The sequence below is a fragment of the Struthio camelus genome, chromosome 17 (assembly GCF_040807025.1).
Source record: "Struthio camelus isolate bStrCam1 chromosome 17, bStrCam1.hap1, whole genome shotgun sequence".
In the NCBI taxonomy this organism is placed as follows: domain Eukaryota; kingdom Metazoa; phylum Chordata; class Aves; order Struthioniformes; family Struthionidae; genus Struthio; species Struthio camelus.
The window spans coordinates 7,991,248-8,017,272 of NC_090958.1; the positions used below are offsets into that span (position 1 = coordinate 7,991,248).

General features: G+C 45.7%; 1 protein-coding gene and 1 long non-coding RNA gene across 11 annotated transcripts in view; one reads left to right on the plus strand and one right to left on the minus strand.

Annotated features, from left to right (window-relative positions):
• CABP1 (calcium binding protein 1) overlaps window positions 1-26,025 on the plus strand; it is a 56,772-nt gene that overhangs the window by 4,832 nt on the left and 25,915 nt on the right. For 4 of the 8 annotated variants that reach the window (XM_068911029.1, XM_068911030.1, XM_068911033.1 and 1 more), the window contains exon 2: window positions 6,455-6,544. Coding sequence is in view for 2 of the 8 variants with exons in the window: in XM_068911028.1 (XP_068767129.1) it covers window positions 24,118-24,708 (591 nt within the window). In the remaining 6 variants the exon portion in view is untranslated. Of the gene's footprint in view, window positions 1-6,454; window positions 6,545-24,117; window positions 24,709-26,025 lie in introns of those variants that run through there. The other 4 variants (XM_068911028.1, XM_068911032.1, XM_068911031.1 and 1 more) reach the window with 4 other exon arrangements.
• Window positions 82-21,906, minus strand: LOC138061371 (uncharacterized). Of its 3 annotated transcripts, none has more exons than XR_011135045.1 (3): window positions 19,695-21,906; window positions 18,948-19,140; window positions 82-116 (listed from the first exon to the last, which is right to left on the minus strand). It is a non-coding gene; the product is annotated as an uncharacterized lncRNA (long non-coding RNA). The 3 variants fall into 3 exon arrangements; XR_011135044.1 differs by lacking the exon at window positions 82-116 and having other exon boundaries at window positions 14,068-19,140; window positions 19,695-19,901; window positions 20,136-21,906; XR_011135043.1 differs by lacking the exon at window positions 82-116 and adding an exon at window positions 14,068-16,592.

Genomic DNA, 26,025 nt, shown 5'->3' on the forward strand with positions numbered 1-26,025 from the left:
GGACTCCACATTTTGTTCGGTGCTGAGTGGCCACTTACGTGAAAGAAGGTGCAATCTGCAAAGCTGTCTGCAATTGATAAAGCCACAAGATTTTCCTTCAATAAGCTTCCAGAAACCTGTGGAAAAAACACAGGTAAGCCAAAGGAAAAACATAAAAATAAAATCCTGAGTTTACTTATCCAGGAAGGAAGCTTTTGCAAGAAATCTCTTTAGTAACCAGCACATCACCTGTGGGTCAGCACAGAAAGCAGAGATAACTGCTGAAGGAGGGAGATTATGTTGAGATGTATGAGTTAAAGTGAAAATGAAGAAAGCTTATTATGATTTTATACAAGGGCAGAACACTTTGCATTAGATGAGATTGGTTAGCCTGAGACTTGACATTTGTGGCTGCCCCACAGATTTCTGTTGTTGATTACAAGTCCTCAGAATACTTAGATGCATAACTTCCTTTGACTTTGGTGGGAGTTGGGCACCTTCATATGACTAAAAGTCTGGCCTTTAAGATCTCTTAACCACAGAGGATAATTTTTTTTTTTTTTTACTTCAAGGAGTGCTGCAAGTAAATTAAGGAGTTACGTACTTAGATAATATAATAATTGAGATAAAGCGCTTAAAGTGCAGCCTACCCTCAGCTACGCTCCTCACATACAAGTCAGTGTAAAGAGGCTACTTGGAAACAAAAACAATGTATTTAGTTTTGCTTGTTTTGCAGGTCGTTCCTCTCTGTCCTCTCTGCTTTTATTTTTCCTCCTAAATTCCCACATGCAGATTAAGACCGGGTCCTGTACTACAGCAAGATGCATCTGCTTACATTGCCACATACTGAACAGTCCTTTTTCCATGTTCATCTCTGCCAGCCTAGAATTGCAGAGGATCAGAGGTGTCATCTGCAGAGCCCTCTTCTCTCCCTGATGAGGGGGACAAGGAAAAGCGCGTACCACTGCCTCCGGCACGCGGCAGCGTGGTGCTGAGGCAAGCGGACAGGCGTCCCAGCAGCCTTATATAACGCAGGCCAAGACGTGTCTCGGATGGGGCTGCTGGGGGCTGTCAGCAGGGTAAGGCCGGGGCTCGCACGGGGTCTCTGCTTGTGCCGGTGTCAGCTCGATGCAAGGAGTGTGTCAGTCACGGATGAGGCAGGCTGTGCGGATCTCAGCTCTCTGGCGGAGCTTTTCTGACCCCATTCCCCAGCCCTCTGGTCAAACGCTGATAAATTTTAGCTGCTGCCTCCCACTGCCCAGCACAGTAAAAGAAAGCCCCTCGAGGGCAGAGCAAGGTGCAGCGCGTGAGTGCAGATATGGGTGGGAGGAATCAACGCCAACTGCTTTTTTTGCTGCTGAGCTAATTTAGGGGCTGACAAAGACCAAAGAAGTCCAGTGCAAACAGATTTCCAGAAGCAACTGTTGCTACAGATTGAAGAAGACAGAAAACACTGGAAGCATCTGACCCATTTTGGGAAGCTTGCTGGGGTTTTTGTTTTGTTTTGTTCAATTTTTTTTTTTAGATGTGTTGGCACCTGCATCAAAGAGGCTGTAAATATTTGTCACTTTTTCTATGCACACTGTGAAGATAGAAACAAACTAAACAAAGTCGATGCATTTGCTAGGTGGATTCCACCAGCTGCCCTGAGGGCAGGGGAGTCTGAGCTGGGACTCAGGATGACTTCTGCCTGCTGCCAGTGGGTCCCGTGCTAAAACTTCTGGTGATGCCTGTAGCAGCCTTCTTGCAGTGCTTGACGGCATCTTCTGCAGTGGGATGATTTGGGGGCGGTTGACCCAGGGCATATCCCTCCGGCCACCCAGATAAAATCCTGCAGAGCACATACTGGAACTCAAGCGGTTGTTGCTATGTGACCTTCTCTGTCCCTTTTTCATACTTGTGATGCTTAAAAGATCATGTTTATCCTGCTGTAACATTAGTGAGTTAATTAGAGCTGAATTTGGTCCTACTGTCTCTGAACATGAGCAGCTTCCATCAAGTCATCTAAAGCATCAGATCTAGTTTCTTCTCTTTCTCAGTACTGGTGGCATCTGGTTTCATTTTCCATCTTTCCTAAGAGAGCTCACTTTTCCCCACATTTCAGCATGTGCCTGCTGTATGTCAGCACCCAGGGCTGCCTGTGTCTCAGTGCCAAGCCAAGCACCACTCTTCCAGCAGGCAAAATAGGCGATTACGTAGAGACAGAATGGGAGACGCATCACAAATTGGTGTTGTGGACTGTATAAACTGTAAAATTAGTATCCACTTATGGGTCAAGAAACCAAGCCAGAGCCAGTTAAGTTTGTTTCTCTGTGTAGGATGTATAGAGGTGGCAAAGTTTTCATCCTGTAGTGTCGCAGGAACTGGTTTTTCTGCAAAGCTTCACTCCTCTTCGTTGATATCGCAACAGGCACTGTTCTCCGGTGAATAGCAGGGTGGGCCGTTGCTGGTGGAACAGCAGGACTAACAGAGGACACAGTGCACTCAGCACCGTCACTTCATATGTGGCACTGTCTGCAGGACATAACCATTTATTTCTAAATATGCTGACACTGGAAATTTTCTCTGTTTGATGATTTGTCTGCAAGAGATTGATTGATCCTTTCAACTTATTCCTTCTCTTCTCTCTCACGCCTCACCATAACCGCTTGGCCAAAACAAAACTCGCTCAGCTTTGCTTGTGGAAAACAGAAGGACAGCTATTTAAGTAGTAGTTATGAAGTTCTTTTTGTAAGATGTAGGCCTTCAAAAAAGCATAGGATGATGATTTTGAGTGTTTATTGGATTCCTCTAACACATACTTTCAACTTTAGCTCTCTCAACATTTTTACATATGTTGCTACGTAGACATTAATGAAAGCAGTCTAAAATCGTTTTATTTAGTTAATTTACTTACGTTATTAAGCTCTATTATTTTGTCTTGTATTTTGGGTACTTGCAGGGTGTAGATATTTCTCCATAAGCATGAGGGCAAGAAACTTAATTCATCTTTTAAATGGTATCTGAAACTGTTACGATATCGCCCTATAGTGAAGCTTCTTTCTCAATAAAATCACAAGAACTTATAGCATGGATACAAAGCTCCTGCTCCCATTCCCTCCTACTCCACACTCTACCCTCCAAGAGGAAGATACCATAGTGACAAACACAGAAAATATTTCATGTATGGGACGTATAATAAATCTCAAAATCAGTTCTTTAGTAAGTCTTTACTTACTACACATTATAGCTTTATATGGGAGAAGATGTTTAGAGGACAGGGATAAGTAAATTTAGATTAAGTAATGGACTTAAGGACTTCAGATACAAGCAGACTGTCTTTCTGGCTGTCAGGGCTGCGTAACAGTGTCGCCAATATCCGGTCTGATGTTTTCTTTATTATTATTCATAAGCTCCTATTCTTAACAGCAATCAAACTCTTCAGGCTGTGCTGTCGTGGGGATTATCGCACTTGCAGGGTAGTTAAAGTCACTTCGCCTTGAGTCTTCTGCCTCCGAAGAGTGCCCAAGGCTAATCACTGTGAAATGTGACGCCTGTCATGTCTTCTTGTTCAAGTATGTGAGGCAGGCCTGTCATTCACTAAAAGCCTTTAAATCTGTTATTACATGGTAATCCTCATGCATCAGGCTTCCAAATAAGAAATTGGTGGAGCCCAGCAAGGTATGGCTCAGCCTTAGTTTGCATAATTCCCACAATGCAAGGCAACTAGCTCTCCCTTCTGAAATCATTAATAAGCAATAAGAATATTATATAAGCTGGCATCTTTTTTTAAACCATGATAATTTCAAATGCTATTATAATTAGGACAAAGATGAGAGTTTGAGCCGGAGGAGGGAACGGAAAAAGGATTAAACTGATCTCCACCATGACGTTAGAAGATTGCTTTGATTGTTATACCCTAGTTTGGACACTAATGGATATACTATAGACACATGGAGCGGAAAATAGACAATTTATATAAAAGTATTAATCCTTTTCATCCTGGAATGGTATCTTGCCATAAATAGGATCACCGCTTTCTTGTCCACTTGTATTCTGGTTAACTGGCCCTGCAGAAAAAGCCTGAAAAGCAATATATGCTTGTGTTGCATCCTGATGATTATCAGCTCAGTCCTGGGTTGGATAAAGCAGACAAAAATGTTCCATTGCTGAGAATATCTTTGTTCAAGCCAGAACAACTGTGAGCTTGAGTGCTCCATCTGATTGCAACTACGGTGCTATCATATGGCAGGAGACTTGGCCTCTCGAGTAACGTCTCAAGCCGTAACGGATCGGCTATGATATTTTCATGGAGGAGGCTTAGTATCTGGGTTTGAGCAGGCAGGGTTTGCTGGTGAAGGAAAACCAAGTGAAAGTAAGGTTAATAGATGTAACTAATAGGGCTGCTTACTTCTGAATATGGAAGATTTAAAAAGTCACTTGTCAAAATCATTTTCCCTCTAACTCTGCAGCAGCCCTCGGATATGAGCATGTTCCTGATGTTCCCCCTCACTCACATGCGCGAACACGGGCAGGCAGGCGGGGGGAGGCAGCTGCACTGACACACTATGGGGTTTGCAAGAACATGATGGCAATTTAGCAGAACGATTAAAAGATTGCAAACATTTATTAATAGCTTTGCTGCTGCAGCAGCTTTGCCAGAGAAGCCTTGCTTCCTCAGGGATGCGCTTACCTCCTGCCCATTCCCTTCCAGAGCTTTAGAAATTGGAAATTCAGTTTTAGACTCAATTTAAATTTAAAGCTACAGATGCATACAGTACTGCAGACCACTTTATTCCACTACCAAGGGGTAAGCTCTCCGCCACCCCCAAGCTTGAATGTGAGAAAGAAACAAATAGAAGATATGCAAAGCAAAAAGAAAGGGATTTACCCTTTCAGCTATTGCTTGGCCTTTCTTCTTCTCCCTGGGCTCCTCTCCAGTAGTCTCCTTGCACTTCTTTCCCCACTCCTTTTCCTCTCTCTTGGGACAGAGCGACGTTTTGTTCCAGCACGTTTGCACTAGATTCAGATGTGTGTCTACAACATCTTTTTGATGTTGTACAACACCATCAGTGAAAGACAGGTACAAACATAGTATTGGAGAGGATCTGCTAAAAGTCCTGCAGAGCAATCAAACTCCTGAAGTCTGGAGCAAAAATCAGTTCCCTTGGAATTCTCCTGACTGTGCCGTTGTCTCTGCAGATTTTGTTTTTCCTCTAACACTGGGGAAGGGGAGGAGGCAGAGGTTCAAAAAAGGTGGTGGTGGGGGGGGAATAAGAAAAGTGCAATTGGCTGAACAAGAAATCACCTTAGACTTAATGGCTGATCCTGCTGAACAGCAGTAAGCCTGCAAATAAGATGGGCAATTCTGATGTTTGAGTGCATAGCATCTGAGAGATTTTTATCCCACAGAGCAGATGATAGTGACTGACTGCTGTAGGTTTGCAACAGGAGGATACGTCTCCTACGCAGATGGTGACCTCCTCCATATTCCCATCTACAGTGGAATAATCAGTTTCTTACACACTTTTTAAACTGGGCCCTAGTTCTAAGACGAACTGAAATGTCTGGACAGTCTAAACGGAATAAATTTTTTCTGCTAAGCAACAATAACAGCCGATGCAACTGCTTGCCCCACTGTGTTTATCCTAAATCATTGCTGTAATTAGGTAGGATGACAGCATAGGATGTTCCTGTACAGCATGGCCAAGGGACTGCAAGTGGCACCAGGCATCAGCAGCTGACTGCCTGTGCTTGACTTCTTAGTTCCTTCAGGGGAATTTTTCATCTATTCATAAACACAATCTAACCACACTAATTTTTTAAAAATGCCATTGCATAATCACTGCATCTCTGCTTAATGCAGTAGAATAGGCAGAAGGGAAAGGGAAGTGGATCCAGTGGATCAGAAAGGAGAAAGAATATGGTGGAGGAAGGATGCAGGAAAGAAAGGAGAAAGCGAGTTGAACTGTGCAAGTCCTGCATTATTCCTTACCTGAGCCCAGCATGCTCTGTTTCTATACTTTTGTGTGTTTTAGTGCACTTTGGGTGGATTTGGCTCTTTCTGAGCTGTTTCCTCTACTCCTTGAAGTTTGCAGTTAAAATATTTCCTCCATCATTTTTCAAGTGCTGTGCCCGTTTTGGAACTTGACTAGCATGAGTTTGTTTCTAGTGCGAGTGGATGGAGCTTATGGAAAAGATCTGATTATCTATCTCTGTAAATTGGTGTACTGCGTTCTTCATGGGATGACCTGGGAAAACCTGAGCGATAAGTGCAGCCCCTACTGAAACCTTCCACACTTGGGGTATTTAAAGTCTGTATAAAGTCCTAGAAAGCTTGGCAGGCAGCCTCTATGGCTTTAAAAAGGACTGCTTTTCTAGGGAATGAGTATAATACCTTGTACATCTGGTCTAAAAAACAGAGTTTCCACCTGTAGTTTTAGTTGATGCCATGAACGCATTTGGGCTAATTGCTTCCTCCCCTTTCCTTGTTTAGGAGCCAGAATTCCCCATGCCCGGAGTAGCCAAGGAATGACCTCGATCAAGATGAAACAGACCTGGATGCTGGAGAGGTACCTAGTCTCAGGTGAGAAGGGATATAGATAAGATCCCACAAACACCAGTTCAACAGGGAAAAACTACTTGCAGAGATATTTTCTTTCATTTCTTTTCTGAAGATGCAACAAGGCGGGCCTTTCCAAACGGCAGCAACTAAGTAACTGTAGCTGCTCTGTCACAGTTCTCATCCTTTCCTGGCAGTAGCTTTTATTTGCATTGTTTTCAGTATATTTAATTTCCAAGGTCGTGTGTGCAATAACAAGAGGATGCAAGAACCTTACAGCTTTGGGACAATTAAGACACCTCTTAGTGCAATTACATTGGGTTTTCCATGGCCTGAAAGTCCATTTTGGGATGTATTGGCCTTTACAAATATTCAAAGCGAGAGATTGTATTTCTTCAGAATTTCCCCTGCTCTCGCCACAACCTCAGCCCTCACCTCTTGCCTCCCATATACCTTATTGAGATATTGGCTTATTAATAGAAAATACAGTGTACTTCCCAGGTATAGGAACCACCCTCCCCTCTGTTGAGGAGTAGTCAGAATAGAGCCTCTGCTGTTGGCATTTCCTTCCTGTGTTAGGCCACGTGCTCCCTCAAGGTACAGTGGCCATATCTCCGGAAGTGGAATTGTACAGTTGCAAATTAGTGAAGAATTTGCTTTTTTATATATTGAGATATCTCTCTATGCATGTCCTGCATCTTGGCTAGTATATCTGAGTTTGAGCAGCAACAGGACTACAGCTATGGCTAAAGTAAACTGCACTGGGATCCAAACGCAACAAAGGACCAAAGTTTTAAGTTTCTCAATTGATAAATAGAGCAGGAGAATAAATATTTTAAAGATTTTAAATACAGTTTACTTAATTAGTCAATAAAAAAATCCTAGACTATCAAGAAATTCATCGAATGCCAGAAGTTCACCTATTCTGCCCTTCTCCCATCATTAAAGGAAGATCAGCGTTTGAGATCCATGGTGAGGGACTGACCTTTACAGTTTACTTTCTTAGCCATCATACAACACCGGAGCTGGGGTCAGCACTGAGGAACAGCCCAGATACACCCTTGAGACACAATTAGTCTGCAGTCGTACAACCTTTGTAAAGTTTGGATTCCCCAGAAAGGCTAAGGAATATAGCAGCCAATAGCAATGGGGCTAGATTTTTTCTAAGTGCGAGATTTGGAAATGAGAGAAGGGGTGGTGAGCCTTTGCCTTCTGCATAGTGAGAAGCAAGGATCTTCAGTTTTTTTCACTGAAATGGGAGCAGGGCAAGAGAAAATGGAGACTTCTTTGTATCCTTGTTAGAAGACAGAGAAGAAGTAATAATGAGAAAAGTGGGCTGGGAGGAGAGGTCGTAAGTGCTAGCAGAAAGGAGAGTTGTCCCTTCTAGGTGCCAGGTGCTAATAAATAACTTTCTAGGTGCTGAGAAGAAAGGTAGAAAGGAGGGCAGGGGATTTTCAAGGTTCTGGTTCTTATCTGGAATAAGTCTCTTCTGTTTAGAGAAAAAAAAAATCTCTTTCTGAAGATAAAATATTCCCAGACAACATGAATGTAAAACAGTCTAAATGATGAGGTTGCACGTGATGAACTTGTAAAATTCTGAAGTCTGTGAGTGTAAAACTCTATCAGAACAAAGTCATTAACATTTAACAGAAGATGCTTTGTTGATCTGATGATGAATTAAAAACTGGAGGGAAAATGGAAGGGCAGCTAATGTAAAACTGCATCATCCTGCTGCCTCTATCAAAACAACGCTCTCTCACCTCTGCGGGTAGCAAAAACCTGCCAGCCTTTGTCATCGTTTTGCATCACAGTATGACCCATAAGCACATGACATTCTCTTTGCCGTCACATAGTGCAGCACCAGGGATCACTTGCAGAATGATAGTTGCCCATGTTGCTGGGGAACATTGCTGTTTTCAGTGCTACTGAGCACTGAGAAACTGAGGGAGTCGAGTACATAGCTCTGTTCTCTGTTTCTCCTGTTTGTGTGGGTCCTCATCCTCCTTACCAGTTTTTACTTCTAATAATAGCTATGCATAATTTTTCTTTTTCAAGATAATACTTGCAAAGGTTTGGCTTCAGCTGAACTGTAAGATATTTTTGTTTGCCTATCCGGTTGTCCTCACTCACTGTTGTCTAGAGCTTGCTTTCTCACACAATACTTGATTGAGCCACCTGTCACAGCGATCAAACTGTGTTTACAGAAAACATACCAGAATCACTTTGATCACATTATGGTAAACTCTCCATTTCAAAGAAGTGTAGCACCATAAGATTTCCCCCTTTCCCATCTCCAAATCTAGCTTTGTTATAAAGTAATACTGGCTTCCAGATCCTGCTTGTGCTTTTTATCCTCTTCCCTACCTGATGTTCTTTTCCTTCCTTTTAACACAGTATTTCTTTAAATTCTTTTCCCCCACCATAAGCACTCACCCCCAACCCCTCAAACCTCTGCTAATCACAAGGAATTGCCTGTATTACAGGTATTTATTTATCTTAGCTAGGACTTGTGCTTTACTAGCTTACATAGGTGTTTATCCTAAAGTTCATGAAACATCCATCCTTACTGTCTGAGGCTTGAGAAAGGACCTGCTTCAGTAGAGCTCCATCTGCCTTTGAGTAAAGCCCACATGAACAAAGCAAACAATTACTAGAATCCCTTTTCTTCAGACACTTCACGCTGTATGGAAGCTCAGGAAATCACATCGGGGAGCGCTGTTCTCTCCTGCAACAGAGCTAGAAAAGAGCTATTGCTGCCTGCTGGCTCCATGGTGTCCTGACTAGAAGAAGACACAGGTCCTGGATGGATTTTCCTTCCAGTGGAATAAGCAAATCTAAATCTGGCTTTTCCTATTGTAATTCCTGTCCGCTTTCCTCATAGGAAATACAGAGGTGTGCCTAGTAGTGAGGTAAGAGTATCTCAGGTCATCTAGTTGTTGCTGTGTCCATTCACTGGCTATATGTTGCCAAATCCTGGAGAAGAGAGGTTCTTTGTAAGGAGAATGAGAGTCACTTTCAAAGGTGTTTGGTCATGTCCATAAGGAACCACTAATGGGTTAGAAGCTCCAGCTGACAACCAGCGAGGCATGGATAATGGGATGGACAGAGGGGGCTGACGTGCCGGTGTCTGTTTCTAAACGCTCTTGATGGATTTTACGTTATTCACGAAGCGATGTGGCTTTTGGGTGCTTATGAGTAATGAGTAGAGCTAGTTTGTTAGTGTCCCTGTCCCCCAAGGCCACTGCCCTTTGGAGAGAACAGTGTGTACCACGGCTTTTGGCAGCCACGCTCCCAACCTGACGCAGTTGGTTTGGGGGGGCCACGGAGCTGGCAGAGATGACTCATTCCGCCTCAGTGGCTCATTGAGGAGCTGCAGGGAGAAGCTATTTATAACCAGACCTTTCAGGTTCAGTGCAGCAGCATCTTCAGCAGGAGGGGGACAGGGATGGGGATGGCACATAAAGTTTTTCAGGTGCAAATTACCCTGCCACACCCCCTATTGTCCCTAGAGCCAGCCCCTTTCCCAAGCCCTTTGCTCACTCAGCTGTCTGGGTGCTCTGGTCCCAGCCTAAGATGCCGAAGAGATAACTCTTCAGTTCCTCAAAGAGCAGAGAGACGACTGTCAATGTCATCAGTGTGAACAAAGTACAGACTCTTTCTACTCTAGCTACTAAACTAACTGTTGCAGATTCTTTCTGACCCATGTCCATGGCATTATCATCTTGCCTTTTCTTTTTCCCTGTCCATATTTGCCCCTCCCTGGCTTGTCATTAAGACAAGCTCTTTTCATGGGTGTTTTCAAACAGTCATGCTGCCAGCAAATCCCACCTAAACCGCCTGAGGTTTCTCTTGTATAGGAGCTAGCACTGTAATTTATAGATCTGTAGTTGTTTTTCTGATCTTGTCATGGACTCATTTCATCTTTAGGTGCTCCAGTGACTCCATATGTAAAATAGAGATAATGATACCCCCTGGGTTAAGCACTGTGTGATCTACAGCTATGAAACACCACCTAAGTGGTAGTATTATTACCAGAGAGAGTCACAGAACAACAGGAAATCATATTACACAACAGGAGAGGACAGCATGAGTAGAAGAAAATATTTACTATGAACACATACCTCTTTGTATCTAAGTAACTGTGGCCCTTATCTTGAAACACATTAGCATATATCAGAATTATTGAATTTTATGTTAAACTAAACTTATTCAGGCTGTCTGTTCTCTTAAATGGCTTTTGAATTCGAAGCCACATGGCATCAGGGATCCTGCATCGTGAACGCTTACCTTGTTCTTCCTCCGCCATGTGCTAAAACCAATATAGCAATCAATCAGAGGGCTCTTGGCTCTGTCCCTTGGTCTTTCTGTGGGCTCCTTCCCATAGGTTAAATGCTTCATATTTGGCTCTTAATCTTCTCATTTTCCTCTCTCTACCTCTTTTTTCCTACCCCTGCTGCCGCTAAGCAGACCATTGGCATTTCGCAGTATATGACCAGTGCACAGTTTGATGAATATAAAGTCTCAGCTCCTCCTTAAGGCCAGTTAGCAGACCCACAGGTTTCTTTGGTGTTCTCTCTTCTGACTATCCTGCATCACTACACGCTACACACTATCACTGGCCTTTTTTTTATGGTGTATTGTGTTTATTGTCTTCATACAGATGCTATAGTATGAATAATTCACTTGTCTTTGGTTTTGGCAGTTTACTAAAGAGATAGTCTTATTTTGCGTGAAACCAAACAGTTTTGTGAGGATCATTTCTTTCTCAAAGCCCAGTTATAAGGCTGTGAAGATTAGTAAATGTGAGATGTGCCTTGTGCGCTTGAGCTAATAATCAGGATCGGAGCTGGCCACTGCACAGTAGCCCCAAGTGTCCCAAGCTGCTACCTTCTTTTTCTGAAAGTGTCAACTTTGCTCCTTGTTTCTTTCTTCAACAAATTTTACAGAGTTGATAAAATGGTACCTAGAGCTGTTGGTTTATCCTTTCGACAGCTGCCTTGTCTCCCTCCCCTTTGGTGCCTTACGCAGCAGCAAGCTCCCACGTGCCGTATGAAGTGTAGCCGGCTCCCCTGCGCGTCTCACCACCTCTCCTCTGGCGGAGGCTGACGACACTCTTGGGCAGACCCCTGGAGCGGGATCTCAGCAATGGGTGCTCTTCGGCCAGGGAGTTCACTGGGAGATGCATCCCGGGTGGGCTCCATGATCCCAGAACTGAGAGGGCCAGGAGGGGAAGCCGAGAGTACGTGTACATGTCAGACACTAAAAGGGATTTACCTCCCTGCAATTCCAATTGCTTGTTTTGTATCTGGGGAAAATCCCTTTTGACAGCCCAGGCAGAGAGCTTCTAATTCCTGTCTCCGGCTCATTTTTCACTTCAATCCCTCAGCGAAAGGATTTTAATGCTTGATGGATTCAAACAAAATTATTTCTGTTCCTGTGGCTTTACAAAAGCCTCTAGGGTGTGTGTGTGTGTGTGTGTGCGCGTGCGCAGAGGAGGAGGGATGGGGCTCGTTTTCATTACACTCCAATAAACCTCCTCTCCAAGGGAAATGTACTTCATTTCTTCATTTAGGACTTTCCTGCTGATGATTCCTCCCATGGTGTCCTTCTGGTTCTTGGATCACAGTGGTACCCATAAAAGATTTGTTGTTCCTGGGGTTAACTGATGCCATGTTGCAGATCAGTGTTTCTGCTGCAAAAGGGGATACAAATAATATGACTGGACTATGCTTCCAGGAACAGCGCTGGGGTGGGGAGGAGAACTGTGGGAAAACTTGCATCTAGCTCAGCTCTAGCTGGGAATGAGACAGCGCCACGGAGCTAGGAGACGAGGTTGGCGATTGAAGCCTCGTCCATGCGATCAGCAGTCTTTACCACAGACTCTCTTGTTTGAACACGTGTACGGTTCACGATACTATTATTCCAATGGAGAAATATTGCTTTTCATTGCCATTTCCAGGCTCTCCTACCAGCAGAAATCACTGTAGGGAGCGCAGTGCAAGGGCTCTGCTTGCGTAATACTCGGTAATCAGTCAGAATTTCACCTGCTTGGCCACCATGTGTTTCTGCTGCACTTCTTCCACAGAGTTCCTGTCTCTGGGAAGCTAAACTATTTAAATGCTCAATACCTCATCCTTCTATCCAAGCCAAAACGTCATCAGAATAAAAATTAACAAAGCAATAATTCTATGATACATGGCTTTGAATACTTAAAATCAGCATGCTAAAAATCATCATTAATCTCTGAAGGATTTACAGTGTTGTTGCTTGGACTTGGAGATGTCTTTTGATGTATAAAACTACTGTTGTTAAGGGTGTGATAAACTCACTGGGTGATACCATGTCCAGACTAAGTTGTTTCAATTTATTCTAGCTGTTAACAAGCTGACGCTTGCTCAGGCAAAAGAAAAAATCTTACTCGTGGAGTTAGAAATGCATTGTCTGTTCGTCCTCAGTGTACGTCTGTCTTCAAGGACACCCTCGTATGACCACAGCCTCCTGTGAACACTCCGCTGTAACTATGGATTTGCAACATAAATCCATCTTGTATCGCATCATGTTCATAAAGCCGGTGGATCCAGGGGACAGATCTTGTCTGTTAGTTTGTTCCACTTTATCTGTCTCTTCATATTTTTGCTAACTCCCAGATTCTTTAACTTCACCCTTTTTCATTACGGGCATTCTAATTCTCAGTTTTTCTTTTGTTAAGTACATTGTCCAAGGATGAGAAGTCCTATTTTATTAGTGTGGTTTTCTAATTTGTTGCATCAGAGACTATTAGCTTGCATTAGAAAGCCAAAATTATACACAAATTTTATCTTGAAGTTTTAGTTGTAAACACACTAATAAAGTTTCAGGAATTATTTACTTTATCTAGTTAGGGTAGTCTTGCTTGTAATTGTATATTTACCTCATCTTTGAGAATAACCCCCAAACTTTTGAGACAGAGACAGTAAATTGAAATGTTAATGAACTTTGGAACGTTGCTAATAAAATCACATAAGTCCGTTTGGTAGAGGAGGAAGCTAATTTACGGACCCGTGGATACTGTCTAGCCTGAAAGCTTCAGCTAATTGTTACACCAATGATGTAGGCAAGTGCCTTTTTAAATATCTTCAGATTGTAAAGAATGACTTCTAAGTGACATTTTCCAAATAAGAATTTTCAATAAGAAAAGAAGAATTTTCAATAAGAAACTGACCTGGCTTTGAATAAAAAAGGAGCTCCTAGTCTTCCTACCAGAAAACGTGGAGATCTTGCTGTAAAGTTAACTGAGCCATTAACCTTACGTTTTGTCACCACAGAAAGGAAGTAGATGGAAATGTTTGTAAAAAAGTGAGGTTTTATACGCTCTTCTTTCAGTTAGTGTTCTGGATTTCTTGTGTTGTAATAATAACATTAATGATAACATTTATTAATATTTGGATATATATATTAATATTTTAATACTGGTTTCTGCCACATTGTTGGATTGGGGATAATGGAGGCTAAAAGTTATCTATAATGACAGAAGGCAGGGCCAATACCCCTGAGAAAGGATTCTCCCATTTTCTTTTCTTTCACTTGCTGTCTTTTGAAGTTAGTTGGTGATTCTGAGAACGGTAAACCTTTCCACCGGAGAAAAGGGGGAGATGTGACTGCGTTCTTTCAGTTGGAAAATCATTATCAAACTTTTCTTTACTTTTCCTGTTCTAATAACCTTCCCATGTGTGCCAGCACTTGCTCCAGGCTAGGATTTGCCATGCCTTTGGCATAGTAAATAATACTTTTAGTCGCTACCTTGAGATGTTTTTCGCTCTCCTATTTACTCAGAGGTCTAGTCTGTGTAATCCTTTACGGATGACAAGTTTATCAGTGTAATCTCTGAATTTTACCTGAATACCCTTCACACTCTAGTTTTTTATTGCACATAGGACAGTTTCTAGCATCATGCTGACTCGTGTGCTGTTGTCCAACTTAAACGTTTTGTTTCCTTTCAAGCTGATAACGTATTCATTTGTCACTGTAACACTGAGCTTTCCTGCTATGAACAGTTCACCTGAGCTAGGCAATGCAATTATCTTGTCAGTACTGTGCAAACGCGGCTGCTGCTTGCAAACTTTGCAAAGCTATCTGATCGGTGACGTTTCTTGCATCTTCTCCCATACGCTGGGTATTTTCTTGGTCTATCCTGCTTGTCACAGTATGTATGTAATTTTACACGATTTTGTGTTTGAGTTTAATATGCCTTTCTGTCTCAGATCTCTTTCTTGCTCAGATCTCTCTCTTGCTGTATTTTGTGTTTCCATTGTGTTTGTATCTGCTTACGCATAACTCTGGACTGGATAATTGCCACAGATTGGCTCTCTGATCTTCAGTCAGTCTTGAAAATTTGGGGGGGGGGGGAAACCAATTCCCTAAAAAGAGGCCAGGCCATAATTTGAAGTTGCAGCAAAAATCTCAAGAGAGAGAGACTAGGAGAGATCCCTTAGTAATCTTTGAAAAGGCAAGAATCAGCCAGCCACATGCATTTCTTCAGTTTCACTTTGCCTTGTTATAGTCACCTAAAAAACCCCCCATCTTTCACACTTCATTTTTACATGGAGTGCAACATCCCATAACTTACACAATTTCTCGGAATGAGTTTTCACTGCCTGAATTGACTGAAACCTCTTAAGCATTTCAAGTGCATCAAAATTAAGTATTAAGAAAAATAAAGTTGCCTTCCTTTTTACATGCGGCTGGAACACGCTCCGGGCAGGGCTCTTGCAATAAAAGGCGCTGTGGGAGCATGGTCTGTTTGCAGAGGGGGTCAGTCCCCAAGTTTTCCAAAAGGAGGCTACTTCATAAGTAAGAACTACATTCAAAATGCAATTAATACTATTTGCCTGATTACAGTGTATTACAAAATGGTATTTCTGCAGATCAGAATGGAGGCCATCAGAGTAATTGTTCCCATGAGATTGGCAGGGAAATGGCCCCGGCTATTAAAGGAAATACCCTTTGGGGCACTTCCTTGAAGAGAATGTTTTTGAAAAACCAATCAATCTGCAGAAAATAAATCTAATAAAACCAAGTTCATTTACGTAGCACTGAGCCGGTGAGCTTTGGGGCTAATTCCTCTCTGCCAGCGCAGAGATGTAGAGGCTGAGGTTGCAGCCGAATGACAAACACACTGAGTGCAAATTCACTTCTCACACGCTCTTCCCAGGAAAGCCAGTACAGCTGCAGGGGTGTAAGTGAGCGGATGCTTTTCCCTGGTTTGCGGTGAGACCTGCTGTCAGAGAGGCTCTAGCCGCCACCCTGAGTATCTTGTCTTTTGTTGCTGTAGATCATAATTTCTGTAGAAGTAGTAGTAGTAGTAGTAGTAGTAGTTGTTGTTGTTGTTAGTGATTCTGTGGATCTTCTCTCCTCCCTCCAGCGTGCTAGTTTCGCCAGATCCTTTTCTGCCTTTGATCACAGCCAAGAAAATGGTTTTGACATTGTATGCATTCCCTTAGCCCCGTGCAAAGTCCTAATCCTTCTAATAGCTGGAGGTTTTCAGTTCAAGTCTTTTATTAATATTCCATCTTAATTGTAAAGCACTTCAGTGATATCCAAAAGCCTGTCTTACATAACATCCTTATCCACGCTTGAGTCCTTCAGAGCTAGAGTGTCAGGAAAAAGCTCTCTCTCTGATCTGCCTAGTCTGTCATTAGTTCTTGCACCTCTAATGGCCCAAAACTATTAAAAATTACAATGTATTTCAAATGCTTAAGCTCATTCAATGTATATTTTTAAATATGTGGTGTTATTAGGAAGAGTATGACTTGCTGTCATGTACAGATTTAAGTGATGTAGTTAGCAAAGTCTCACATCTTCTAAGGAGCCTTTTTAGGCAGATCTAAATCATCTGGAAAGTGAAAGATGCTATAGGAAATAGAGTTAAGATATTGCACAAAGTGCCGGTGCTGGTAAGATCCTATTATGGTATTAGGTCTTTTGAGCTGGGGTCAGAGTGTGGACCAGGAGACTGAGAGAGTTGGAAAATAGATGGGAGAAGCTGGAAACTGGGAATGAATTGTTTCCTTGCTGTAGCTGTCCCACAAAGGCACTGCGGAGAGAGAAGGGAGAGGCGTTTTTGCTAATCCATAATCAGCCTTTGTGAAATGTGGTTCTTAGATTTTAATTCTTTGCAGAGGACCATTCTCTTTCCTGTTACACTGCTTCAGTTATTTCAGGCAACTTCCAGCTTTTGCCGATGTTTGTACATTTTAGTGAAGACTAGAAGTGATCTTTAAAACTAACCAGCTGGCCTGTTTAGAGTGTGAACCTTCATGTTTATTTGTCTTAAGGAGGTTTTCTTCAGGAGATTGATTCAGCTCAGACATATATTGTTCAGACAGAATGAAGCCCAGAGAGTAAACATAGAGCCTTCCTGGTAATCGGATGCAGGAAAGAAACAGTTTTAATAGAGTTACACATTATTAATAAGCAGATAAAGGAGAGATGTGAACCTGAGCTTCCAATGGCAAGTATGAGCCTCTCCTTAAATCTCCCTTGAAAAAGGATAAATATACCAGCAATCGTCTGCAGTTTATATTTAGAAGTCACATCCGGAAACAAAGGATACCTGTTTTCTCCAGCTTCCATGTCTGCTGCCTTAACAGATTTTTAAAAGCCCACAAGGCTTTCTACTTTGTATCTGAACAGATAATCTTAAATCCAAAGACTTCCGAATGACTTTGGAAAGCAGATGTTACTATCTCCATTTTACATAGGAGGAAACTGAGGCATGGGGCAATAAAACTCACCTCCCCGTAGGTACTCTTCGTGGTGAGGGAAGATGTTGGAATTAAGCACTCAGGGATTCAAACAAAATCCCAGGCAATCAGAGCGGTCATTAGCTCCCATTTTGACACCCAGCTCCCTGCTTATACACCAATGTATGCTGCCTCCCTGCAAACTGGGAAGCTGATTTTGGCCACTGCACTGACTTTGGACCCTTCTCTCTAATCTGAAAAATGGTCTGTTCATTGTATTTTCATCTAAAAGTTAAATCACGTGTAATGTCTTAGATAAAACTACTCATTCTATATGAGTTAATCTGAACCTTTAGGAAGTGTCACCTTTACTAAGGACGTAATGGAAATGCTTCTCAAGATATTTAATAAGATTTGGTGGAAATGACTAAAAATCTACATTATTCAATACCACTTGACGATTTTACTATGGCAATGTTTTTTAGATCAACTACCAAAACGTAGCGTCCCTCTGAAATGGAACATAAAAAGCATTTTGCAACTCACTCATTTGTAGAATTGATGAATGACTTTATCTGAAATTGAAGGGGTAAATCAGGCAGAGTGTAACTGCCCAAGCTTACTCATTATTTATGAAGCTTTTTTATTTATTCTAGGCATCAGGACTTATATTAAATTCTTGAAAAAAAGGCCCCAGATCTCTTAGATTATGGATCCTCAGTATCTTTGTTAAGTTTCTTGTACCGGTGACAGTCGTAGCAGCATGCTGCCCCTCTGCCTTTGCTGGCAGCTCAGCTCAGCAGCGTGGCAGGCGTGCGCTCGCTGGAGTTCACAGAGTCAGCTCTGCTACCGAAACAAGATGTTTATCCTCCACTGGCCGCACGTCCATGACCCTTTTCCCTTGTGTCAGTATTAGGGCTATAATTTTTCATTTGGAAGAGACTATCGGCTGCTAATTGAAACCTGGCCATATTTTGCAACTCATACATCTTCCTTTCTGGTTACAGGCCAGATGTGCCAAACCACATCTCTCAATAGAGTTATCTTCTACCAGAACCTTGCTGGTTATGTTACCATTATCAGTGTTCATTAAATAAAATATTTGAAACAGAGAGAGAACAGCTGCCCTGGAGATAATGAGTGATTCAGTCTAGCCGATCCCGAGTGAATTTGAACTCACTGTATTTATTTCATAGTCAGAGCTGTTTGTTGTATAACTGAGTTTATGTTGTATAACTGAGTTGTCTCATGATGGTAACTCATGCTGTAGCTGGTGGTAGTGAAAGGTCAAAGGATGAAAAGTAGCAACTGCTTTTATCCTGATTTCCGAGGCTCCACAGGAGCGGCAGAATAAAACGGTATGAGGACTGATCTGTCATCATCGTGACCTACCTTTAATACACTTCCCATTTGAAAGAAACTCTTTCCTATAACAAACACAAGAGGTTTTCTCTGCTAGAAGTAGACTGGCCAGAGATCAGGCTTCTAGGCAATAAATGAGCAATAGCGGTTTCTTTGGTCTCGCCCCCAAACAGATCTCTACTTCCAGCCCAGACCTCAAGTATTTGGCCTTCAATGCTGCCATCTTTCCCTCCCTCTCCCTCAAACTAATTATTTTGGCAGTTGATAAGGATCCATTTTTTTTCTCTCTATCTGGCAAAGATTAAATGTGTTCCTGATCAGAAAGAAAAATGCAGGCTCTTTACCTGACAATGAGGGATCCTCGTCCTTCAGCTGAAGAATCTGCCTGTCTCTCGGAAAGAGGCCGTACTGCTGTGGTCCGGGTCATACATCAGAAATCTGGAGATCACACTGTCACATACTTAGTTTACTGTGACTGCAAAACATCTGCCTGGGCTCACAAAAAGGTTTACTCCCATCTAAGAGAGCTTAGGTCACCTGAAAGCAGAAAATTATGAAGTGATTTAATTTTTTTCCTTCTTATATGAATTGCTGGTCTCAGTTTAAGCCAAAAACAAGCCGCCTAATGGAGCATTCCTTTACATTGTCATTTTATGCCTTGAGACTGTGTCAGACACAGAGAAGCACCACTGTCACTGTTACAGCCGTGTCAGTCTTGCTTCAATGATTTTCAGAGTTTTTTTTTTTTGGGGGGGGGGGGTTGTGTTTTTTTTAACACCAGTACTCAGAGATCTCCACCTTAATATGCTTCCAGTCCGCCCCGTGGTTTACCTCCACTTGCACAGCGGTGCCTTCTACACAGAAGTGAGTGTGAAGTCAATTGTAGTTTCTCAAGAGAGATGTCTGATACAAAAGAGGTTACGTTTGCCAGCCGCCAGCACGCAAAATTGCAAAGCTGAGCCAGCTATACTGACTTAGATAATTGCATTCGCAGCTATGTGACCTGGAAGACTATGTGACTCAAAAAGGGACTGGGAAGAGGAGGTAGGCTGAGGAGTAAGTCTAGAAAAATAGTTGGCTTTTTTACCAACCTGGAATAGGGAAGGATGGGTTTCTTCTCTGGAGTCTGGCTGAAGTTAGCCCTTACCGGCCAGCTCAGGGAGCTCAGCCGTATCTGTCCCTTTGGGCAGCAGAGTTTCCCCTGCATCTTCTTTCACATTACTTGGTTTAATGAGCTAAGGAAGGGTTGGGGCATCATCTCAGTGTGAAGCGTGGTCTCCTGCTCTGACTGGCCTCTCCTGTGGTGACAACACGGAGCTGAAATCAGGCAGAGGTCTGTGCCCTCACACAGCATCACAGCGAAAAGGTTTGTTGCTTCCCTCTGGAAACCTTCCCCCCTTCCCTGCTCCTCTCTTTTTCCTGCCCCCCACCCCAGGTGGGCACAGCCTGGTCCTGTTTCTGATGAGTCCTGTGTTTTCATTATACAATGTATAGCGAGCTTTGCCTTTTTCCCTATACATGTTCTTCTTCACCTTATCTTTCTCAGTCATCTCGAGTTTCTCCAACTGCTTTTTTCTGTGTTTCTTCCTTTCCTCTTGCGGATTGTTAACTTTTGTTCCATTGCTGTTCATCTGCCTTTCCCGTTCCCACAAGCTTATTACCAGATCGCTTTGTGGCCTTTCTCCCTTCAAAGCTCTTAGACTGTAGAAAACAGCAGCCTCCAATCCTTCTACCAGTCTCGTCCCAACAGTTACAAAGGGGAAATCTCCCTTTGCAATCAGGATGCGAGTAACCAGGGTGGATTTGAGCACAGGGATTACGGCCAGAACAATAATGCCTTTGTAATGCTGTCAGGATTATTCCTCTCCCGTGGAGTAAAACCTGAAGAGCAGTACCGAGTCTTCAAGCAGACAGGATCTCCAGCTGTCGGTGCGTTTGCTTCCTCTGGAGGCAGACGCATGCCTGGCCAAATACAATTTGCCAGAAGACCAATTCTTGGCATCTTTATGACCATTCAAACAGGCCATGTTTCTGCAACCCTTTAACAGAGAGAAAATAAACCCTTTTTTGGGTTTATTTGGGAAATAAACCCCAGAGAGAGAATAATAACCCTTTTTTGGAGAGAAAATAAAAGGCTAGGTAAGGCCCTAAATTAGGGCTAGACGGTCCATCCTCAGTTATGGGATGGGCTCCTGATGAGCATCCTGGTTCTCAGGCCAGTCCAGCTATGATTTTAGTGCACTTTGGCAGTTTGTTCCCTATGATATTGTACCTACCCTAGAAGATGGTGTTCTTGCAAATGCAAGTGAAAGAGAACAAAGACTAAGAGACTGTAGTGCCAGGAGAACTGCCACAAAACGTCGCATATCCTTTGTCCCTTGCTGTCAGCAGCTTTTTGGAGATTTAGAGTTTTCTCGTGGGCATTCCTCATTCATTCTCAAACATCTCCTTATCTGGGCAGCTCTCTTTAACTGAGATGCGCTCTTTTGTGTTCAGGGCAGACAACGCAACTCTTGTTTGTTTGAACAAGACCCATTTTTAAAAAAATTGTCTCTACAGAAATGAGGGCAAAAAAAGAATCTGCTGAACCCTTCCCCCCAAAACGCTCATGCTTTTGCACACATACATGCTATTTGATATGCTTCTAAGAGCAGACAGGATTTTACACTTGCAGGCAGTGCTGTATTTGTAATTGCACGCTGGGATCAGATACACCCTCCCCCAGTAGCCCCAGGCTACTCGCTACCTCCAGGGTGCCCCTGGTTAGGGGAGGGAAACGCAGCTCCCCTCTGGCTTGGCCTCGGACTCAGTTACACAGATAGTTTTGACTGAGCTCTGTCTCAGGAAGCAGTGAGCATGCATGTTACATAATATAATCTTCATGTCTTGAGGATTCTGGCCTGTCCTCTTTTGTGCTGCCAGATGAAGCAGAAGCCCGTCTCTCTCTGGAGAGACGTTCGTGCACATCTCACAGCTCAGCAGTTGCTGGAATTATGTGCTGCTTGCTGCAACTGGGCACTGGCGTTCCTTGGCGTTTGGCTCCAGAAGAGACGGTTCTTTAAAATGCAGTGAATGCTATGCAGCCACTGCGATCCCAAGATTGATTTGTCTCCTAAAGGAGATACATGAACCTCAGAAATGAATTTGAGGAGGACGCGTGCCAGACTCTCCAAACATTGAGGGTTCTTTTCCTGCCGAAACCCAAATACGGGTATGATGAACAAGCCGCTTTCTGCTTTGTGCTCTCGCTCTGTCCCAGTTCATAGTTGTCTCCACTGCTGCCATGTCTGTTGCTCTGTTCTGTAACACAGCCCCTGCCTGCACTGCTGCTGCCTCCGCTCCTCAAGCTGTTTCTTGCCCTGATCCCTGAAGTGCTCTCCAAAGGGAGGAATCACACAGCTGCACAAGTGAGTCCCTTCTCAGGAATGAGGCGTCTGCTGCAACGTCTGCAGTGCTCAGTTGACGGAGACAAGGAACTACCACCCACCTGTTGACAGCAAGATCACTACAGTCCTCAGAAAGAGCTCAAAAGACCCCAAAGAGCTTGAGGGCAGCGTTAGTCAAGGCTAGGCAGGAATCTATCGGTGCAAACTTCCTCACAGCGGTACCTCGCCAGCACCGGCTGTGACTCCAGAAACGGCAGCTTCTCTAGAAGCAGCGTTATATCCCGAAGAATGCACTTCCCCAGGACAGAGGTACTGATACATTTTCATTTCAGTCTCCTGCTACCTCTGGGCTTCCTGGCAGACGGGCCCCTTTGCATCCATGGCTTCTCCAGCAATGCAGCTGCGGTAGCGAAAGCAGCCAGGGCTCTTGCTCATCCAGCCATACTGCCTCTGGATTGCGGTTTGGCTTTGATGGTATCAAACAGGGGCAGCATATTCTAGGGGGGGACAATAAATAAATAAAGGTACCTCAGCTGTAATTCGGAGCTGAATCAGCACGTATGTAGGCAGCGTGTGCAGTATTCACCGCCTATTCTGCAGTACTGCATGTATGAGTGGGAAATTGCTGCTAGACAAATGTCCCAACCACAACGCCCCCCAACAGCCCCCTTTAGCCACGGTGACAGCTCCTGCCAAGCGCCCAAAGCAGGAAGGGGGCAGAGGGACCAAGCGCCCCTCTTTGCTGTCCTGCGGACGGATGTGGGGCATGCTGTGGGGAAGCTCTGCTCGGCCGCTGCGTGTGCTGAGCCCGCAGCGGAGGGGACGGAGCGCACGCTGAGGCCGGGGCTGCAGCACAACCCGCTCGCTGCGGTGGCTCTGATCCCGCCAGCGTGCGCAGCTGCGGTGGCGAAGGCTCAGCAGCACGGGCTAGAGCGAGACCCGGGCTGCAGAGAGAAGTTGCACTTTGGTTGTTGCACTGAAGACTGTGTCATCACACAGTAACTGCTGTGCATGTGCCGGCAAGAGCAGAGCTAGCATGAGTAAGCTTATTATGCTATAATCACACCTTCCTCTTTCTGGGGACGTAAACTGCTGAGGTATCCAAGTGTGGCAGCGAGGCACAGGCGCTGCCTGAGCCGGAGGCTTTCCTCGTTGGGAACATGTCCGATTTGACACCAGTACCTGCGGCTGTTTTTAAGCAGAGCATGATTATTGAACTTTATAGCCTACCTATCGCCCCTTAAAATAAATAGCCGTGTTTGAGTACAAAGAAGTTAAGTAATCTGCTTTTTAGATGCAAACTCCTTTATGTTTGTATCATTTTATGTTGGGCCCTAGTGGAACCTCTATGTCTGCTTCACAGGCTGGACCAAAAGGTCCCCTGTGTGCTGCCTCGGACAGGTGGAGGCTGCCCACTGACCCTCTGCTCCTGCATTTCGGGAAATCGGGGCTTTGGATCAAGGCTTTGAGCCCTCTCACAATGGTAAGGCCTTTGGGTGCTGACCCATCGTGCCAGTATCCGTCCGTGGTCTCACTTGGGTAGGCTGAGCACAGCAGGCAGGGCGCCCAGGTGGGCCAGGGCGCGCGGCGGCGTGCCGGCGTGCTGGTCCCGCTCCCGGAGCGGGCGCCCGGCTCACCCCGCAGCCCCCTGCCTCCTCGGCTCTGCCCTGGGGTGAGTCGCAGGGCACCGGGGGCGCTGAGCACCTCCCCGGCGGACAAGACGGGGGGGAGGAGCGGGCCTCAGGGCCGGGTCTCCCCGCCCGGTAAACCGAGGGCAGCGCCTCTTCGGGGGGTGTGGGGGGGGGGTGTTGCTGAGCCGCAGGGCAGCGCCGTGCCGCCCCGGGGACCCTCCCCGCCCGCGCCGCCCCCGGCGGGGGGAGGCGGCGGCTCACCTGGAGCGGCGGCGGCGGCGGCGGCGGCGGCGCGGGGGGAGCCCGGCGGGGCCGGAGCCCGGCAGCCCCCGCGGAGCGCCCCGTGCGCGGCCTTTGTCTGCGCCGTCACATGGGCCGCGGTGCGGGATTTAAGCGGGTCTCCGCAGGACATGCCGTGAGCGGCGCGCCGCAGCCCGGCCCGCAGCGGCGGCGGCGGCGCTCCGCCCGGCCGGGGATGCGGCTCTAGCGGCCCGGCGATGAGCGGCTCCTCCATGGCGAAGAGCGAGTCCCGCACTTCGCTGCTGAAGGCGGCGGGCGGCAGGAGGGCGGCGGGCGGCCAGCCCCGGGACCGGGACCGGGACCGGGGCCGGGGCCGGGGCCGGGGCGGGCCGGCGGGGAGGGAGCCGGGCCGGGAGCCGCTCCCCGGGGAGCCCAGCGCCCGCAGGCCGCTGTGCCGCCCGGGCGCCCCGGAGGACGCGGGGCGGCTGTCACATGGCCGGGGGCAGAGCCCGCCGGAGCCGGCGGAAGGAGGGCCGAGGCGAGGCGGCGGCAGGCAGCCGGCGCGGACATCCCGGCACCGCCGCCGCCTCCCGCCGCACGCCGGCCCCGGCCGCCCCCCGGAGCAGCCGCCGCTGGCGGACGGCGATGGGGAGGAGGCGGAGGAGGACTTTTCCTTCAGCGCCGGGCAGCGGTCCAGCAGGGAGTCCCTGAAGCTGCCGGAGGGCGCTTCGCCTCTGTGCAAACCCAGCAGCAAGTGCTCCGCCAAGTCGGGCAGCAGCGACCGCTCGCCGGACGCGGACCCGCTCCTGCACCAGCTGCGCCCCATGCTCAGCTCCGTCTTCGGGCAGGTAAGAGCCGGCGGCGGCGAGCGCGCTGCGCCCCGGCGCGCCTCCCCCGGGCCAGCGGCGCGGCCGGAGGGCGCGGGGCGGCGGCGCCGCCGAGCTCGGGCTCGTCCCCGTCCCCGTCGCCGCCGCCGCCGCCGCCGGCCCGGCCGCCCTCGGGCGGCTGCCGCCGGGGGACGCGCTGTGCTCTCCCCGGCTCCGGCGGGGGAAGTTGTGGCTCTGCCTGGCGAGGGTGAGAGTCAGAGAAGCGAAAAAAAATTTTTTTTAAATCTATTTACTTATTAGATTCCATCTCTCTGGCTCCCCGCCTTGCTTTGCTGTATTTGTTTACATCTCCTTATGGTGCATTTCTGTACAATCAGCATATGAATCACTCCTGATGGCAGAAGCTGTCAGGGGAAGGTAGTGAGGAAGACGACAAAAAAAATCCTGACCCAGTTCCGAAGCCTTCCCAGTCACTACGTTGGGATGGAACAGATGCTTTTGGTGTTTGCAAGCTCTTTGGGTACAAAGCTGTCGTTTTTAGCTGCTTCTGGTAGTGAAATTACCCAACAGGGCTACCCTTCGAAAATGAAAAGGCAGAGGGAGACTGGCTTGAAATTTTCTTTTAGAGCCATTTAGGGATGTTACTGGGAGATGTAATCTCCAGGAAGATTAATGTAACTGCAGTCGCCCAGAAGCACAGTTATAGGTATAAGCCAGCAGCCTGGAGGGCTAAGTTCCAGCCCTGGAAGTGATCGATTAAACCAGAATTATGATTTGTGGGTTTTGTTGTTGGTTGTTGGGTTTTTTTTAAGCTGGTTTGGAAGGCTTTGCAGAATGCTCATTCAAATTATGATTATGGAGTGAACAAGAAGAATCTTTGTAATTGGGGGAAGGACATGATGCTCCCGTGTCTTATTTAGTTTGGTCTCAGAAAGTGTTGTCTACCTCTGTTCACCTTGACTTCTCCAGAGAAAAATCAAACCTCATCTGTTCTCCTTCTCAATAATTTTGCATCCTCAGTGACAGTCTGTTGATTTATGAATGTTACTGTTGTGTTTAACTCGGAACTAATATTACCCCTTCTGTGCCACCAGTATACCAGAAGCCTAGATTAAAATGTTGTAGTTGCAATAAGGAAGGGTCTAGTGAATGGCCAGCTGCTCAATTAGGTAACAAAAAGCAATATTTCGATACCGGACTTTGAAATCCATGGGCTCGGCTCTGTCTTCTGCTGTCCCTGTAGTTCTGACAGAAGTGAGGTGCATCTAAGAAGAAGGTTTTAAGTCTAACCGGCACTGTACGTTCCGAAATGTCAGAATTAGGAACAAATCCATGCCA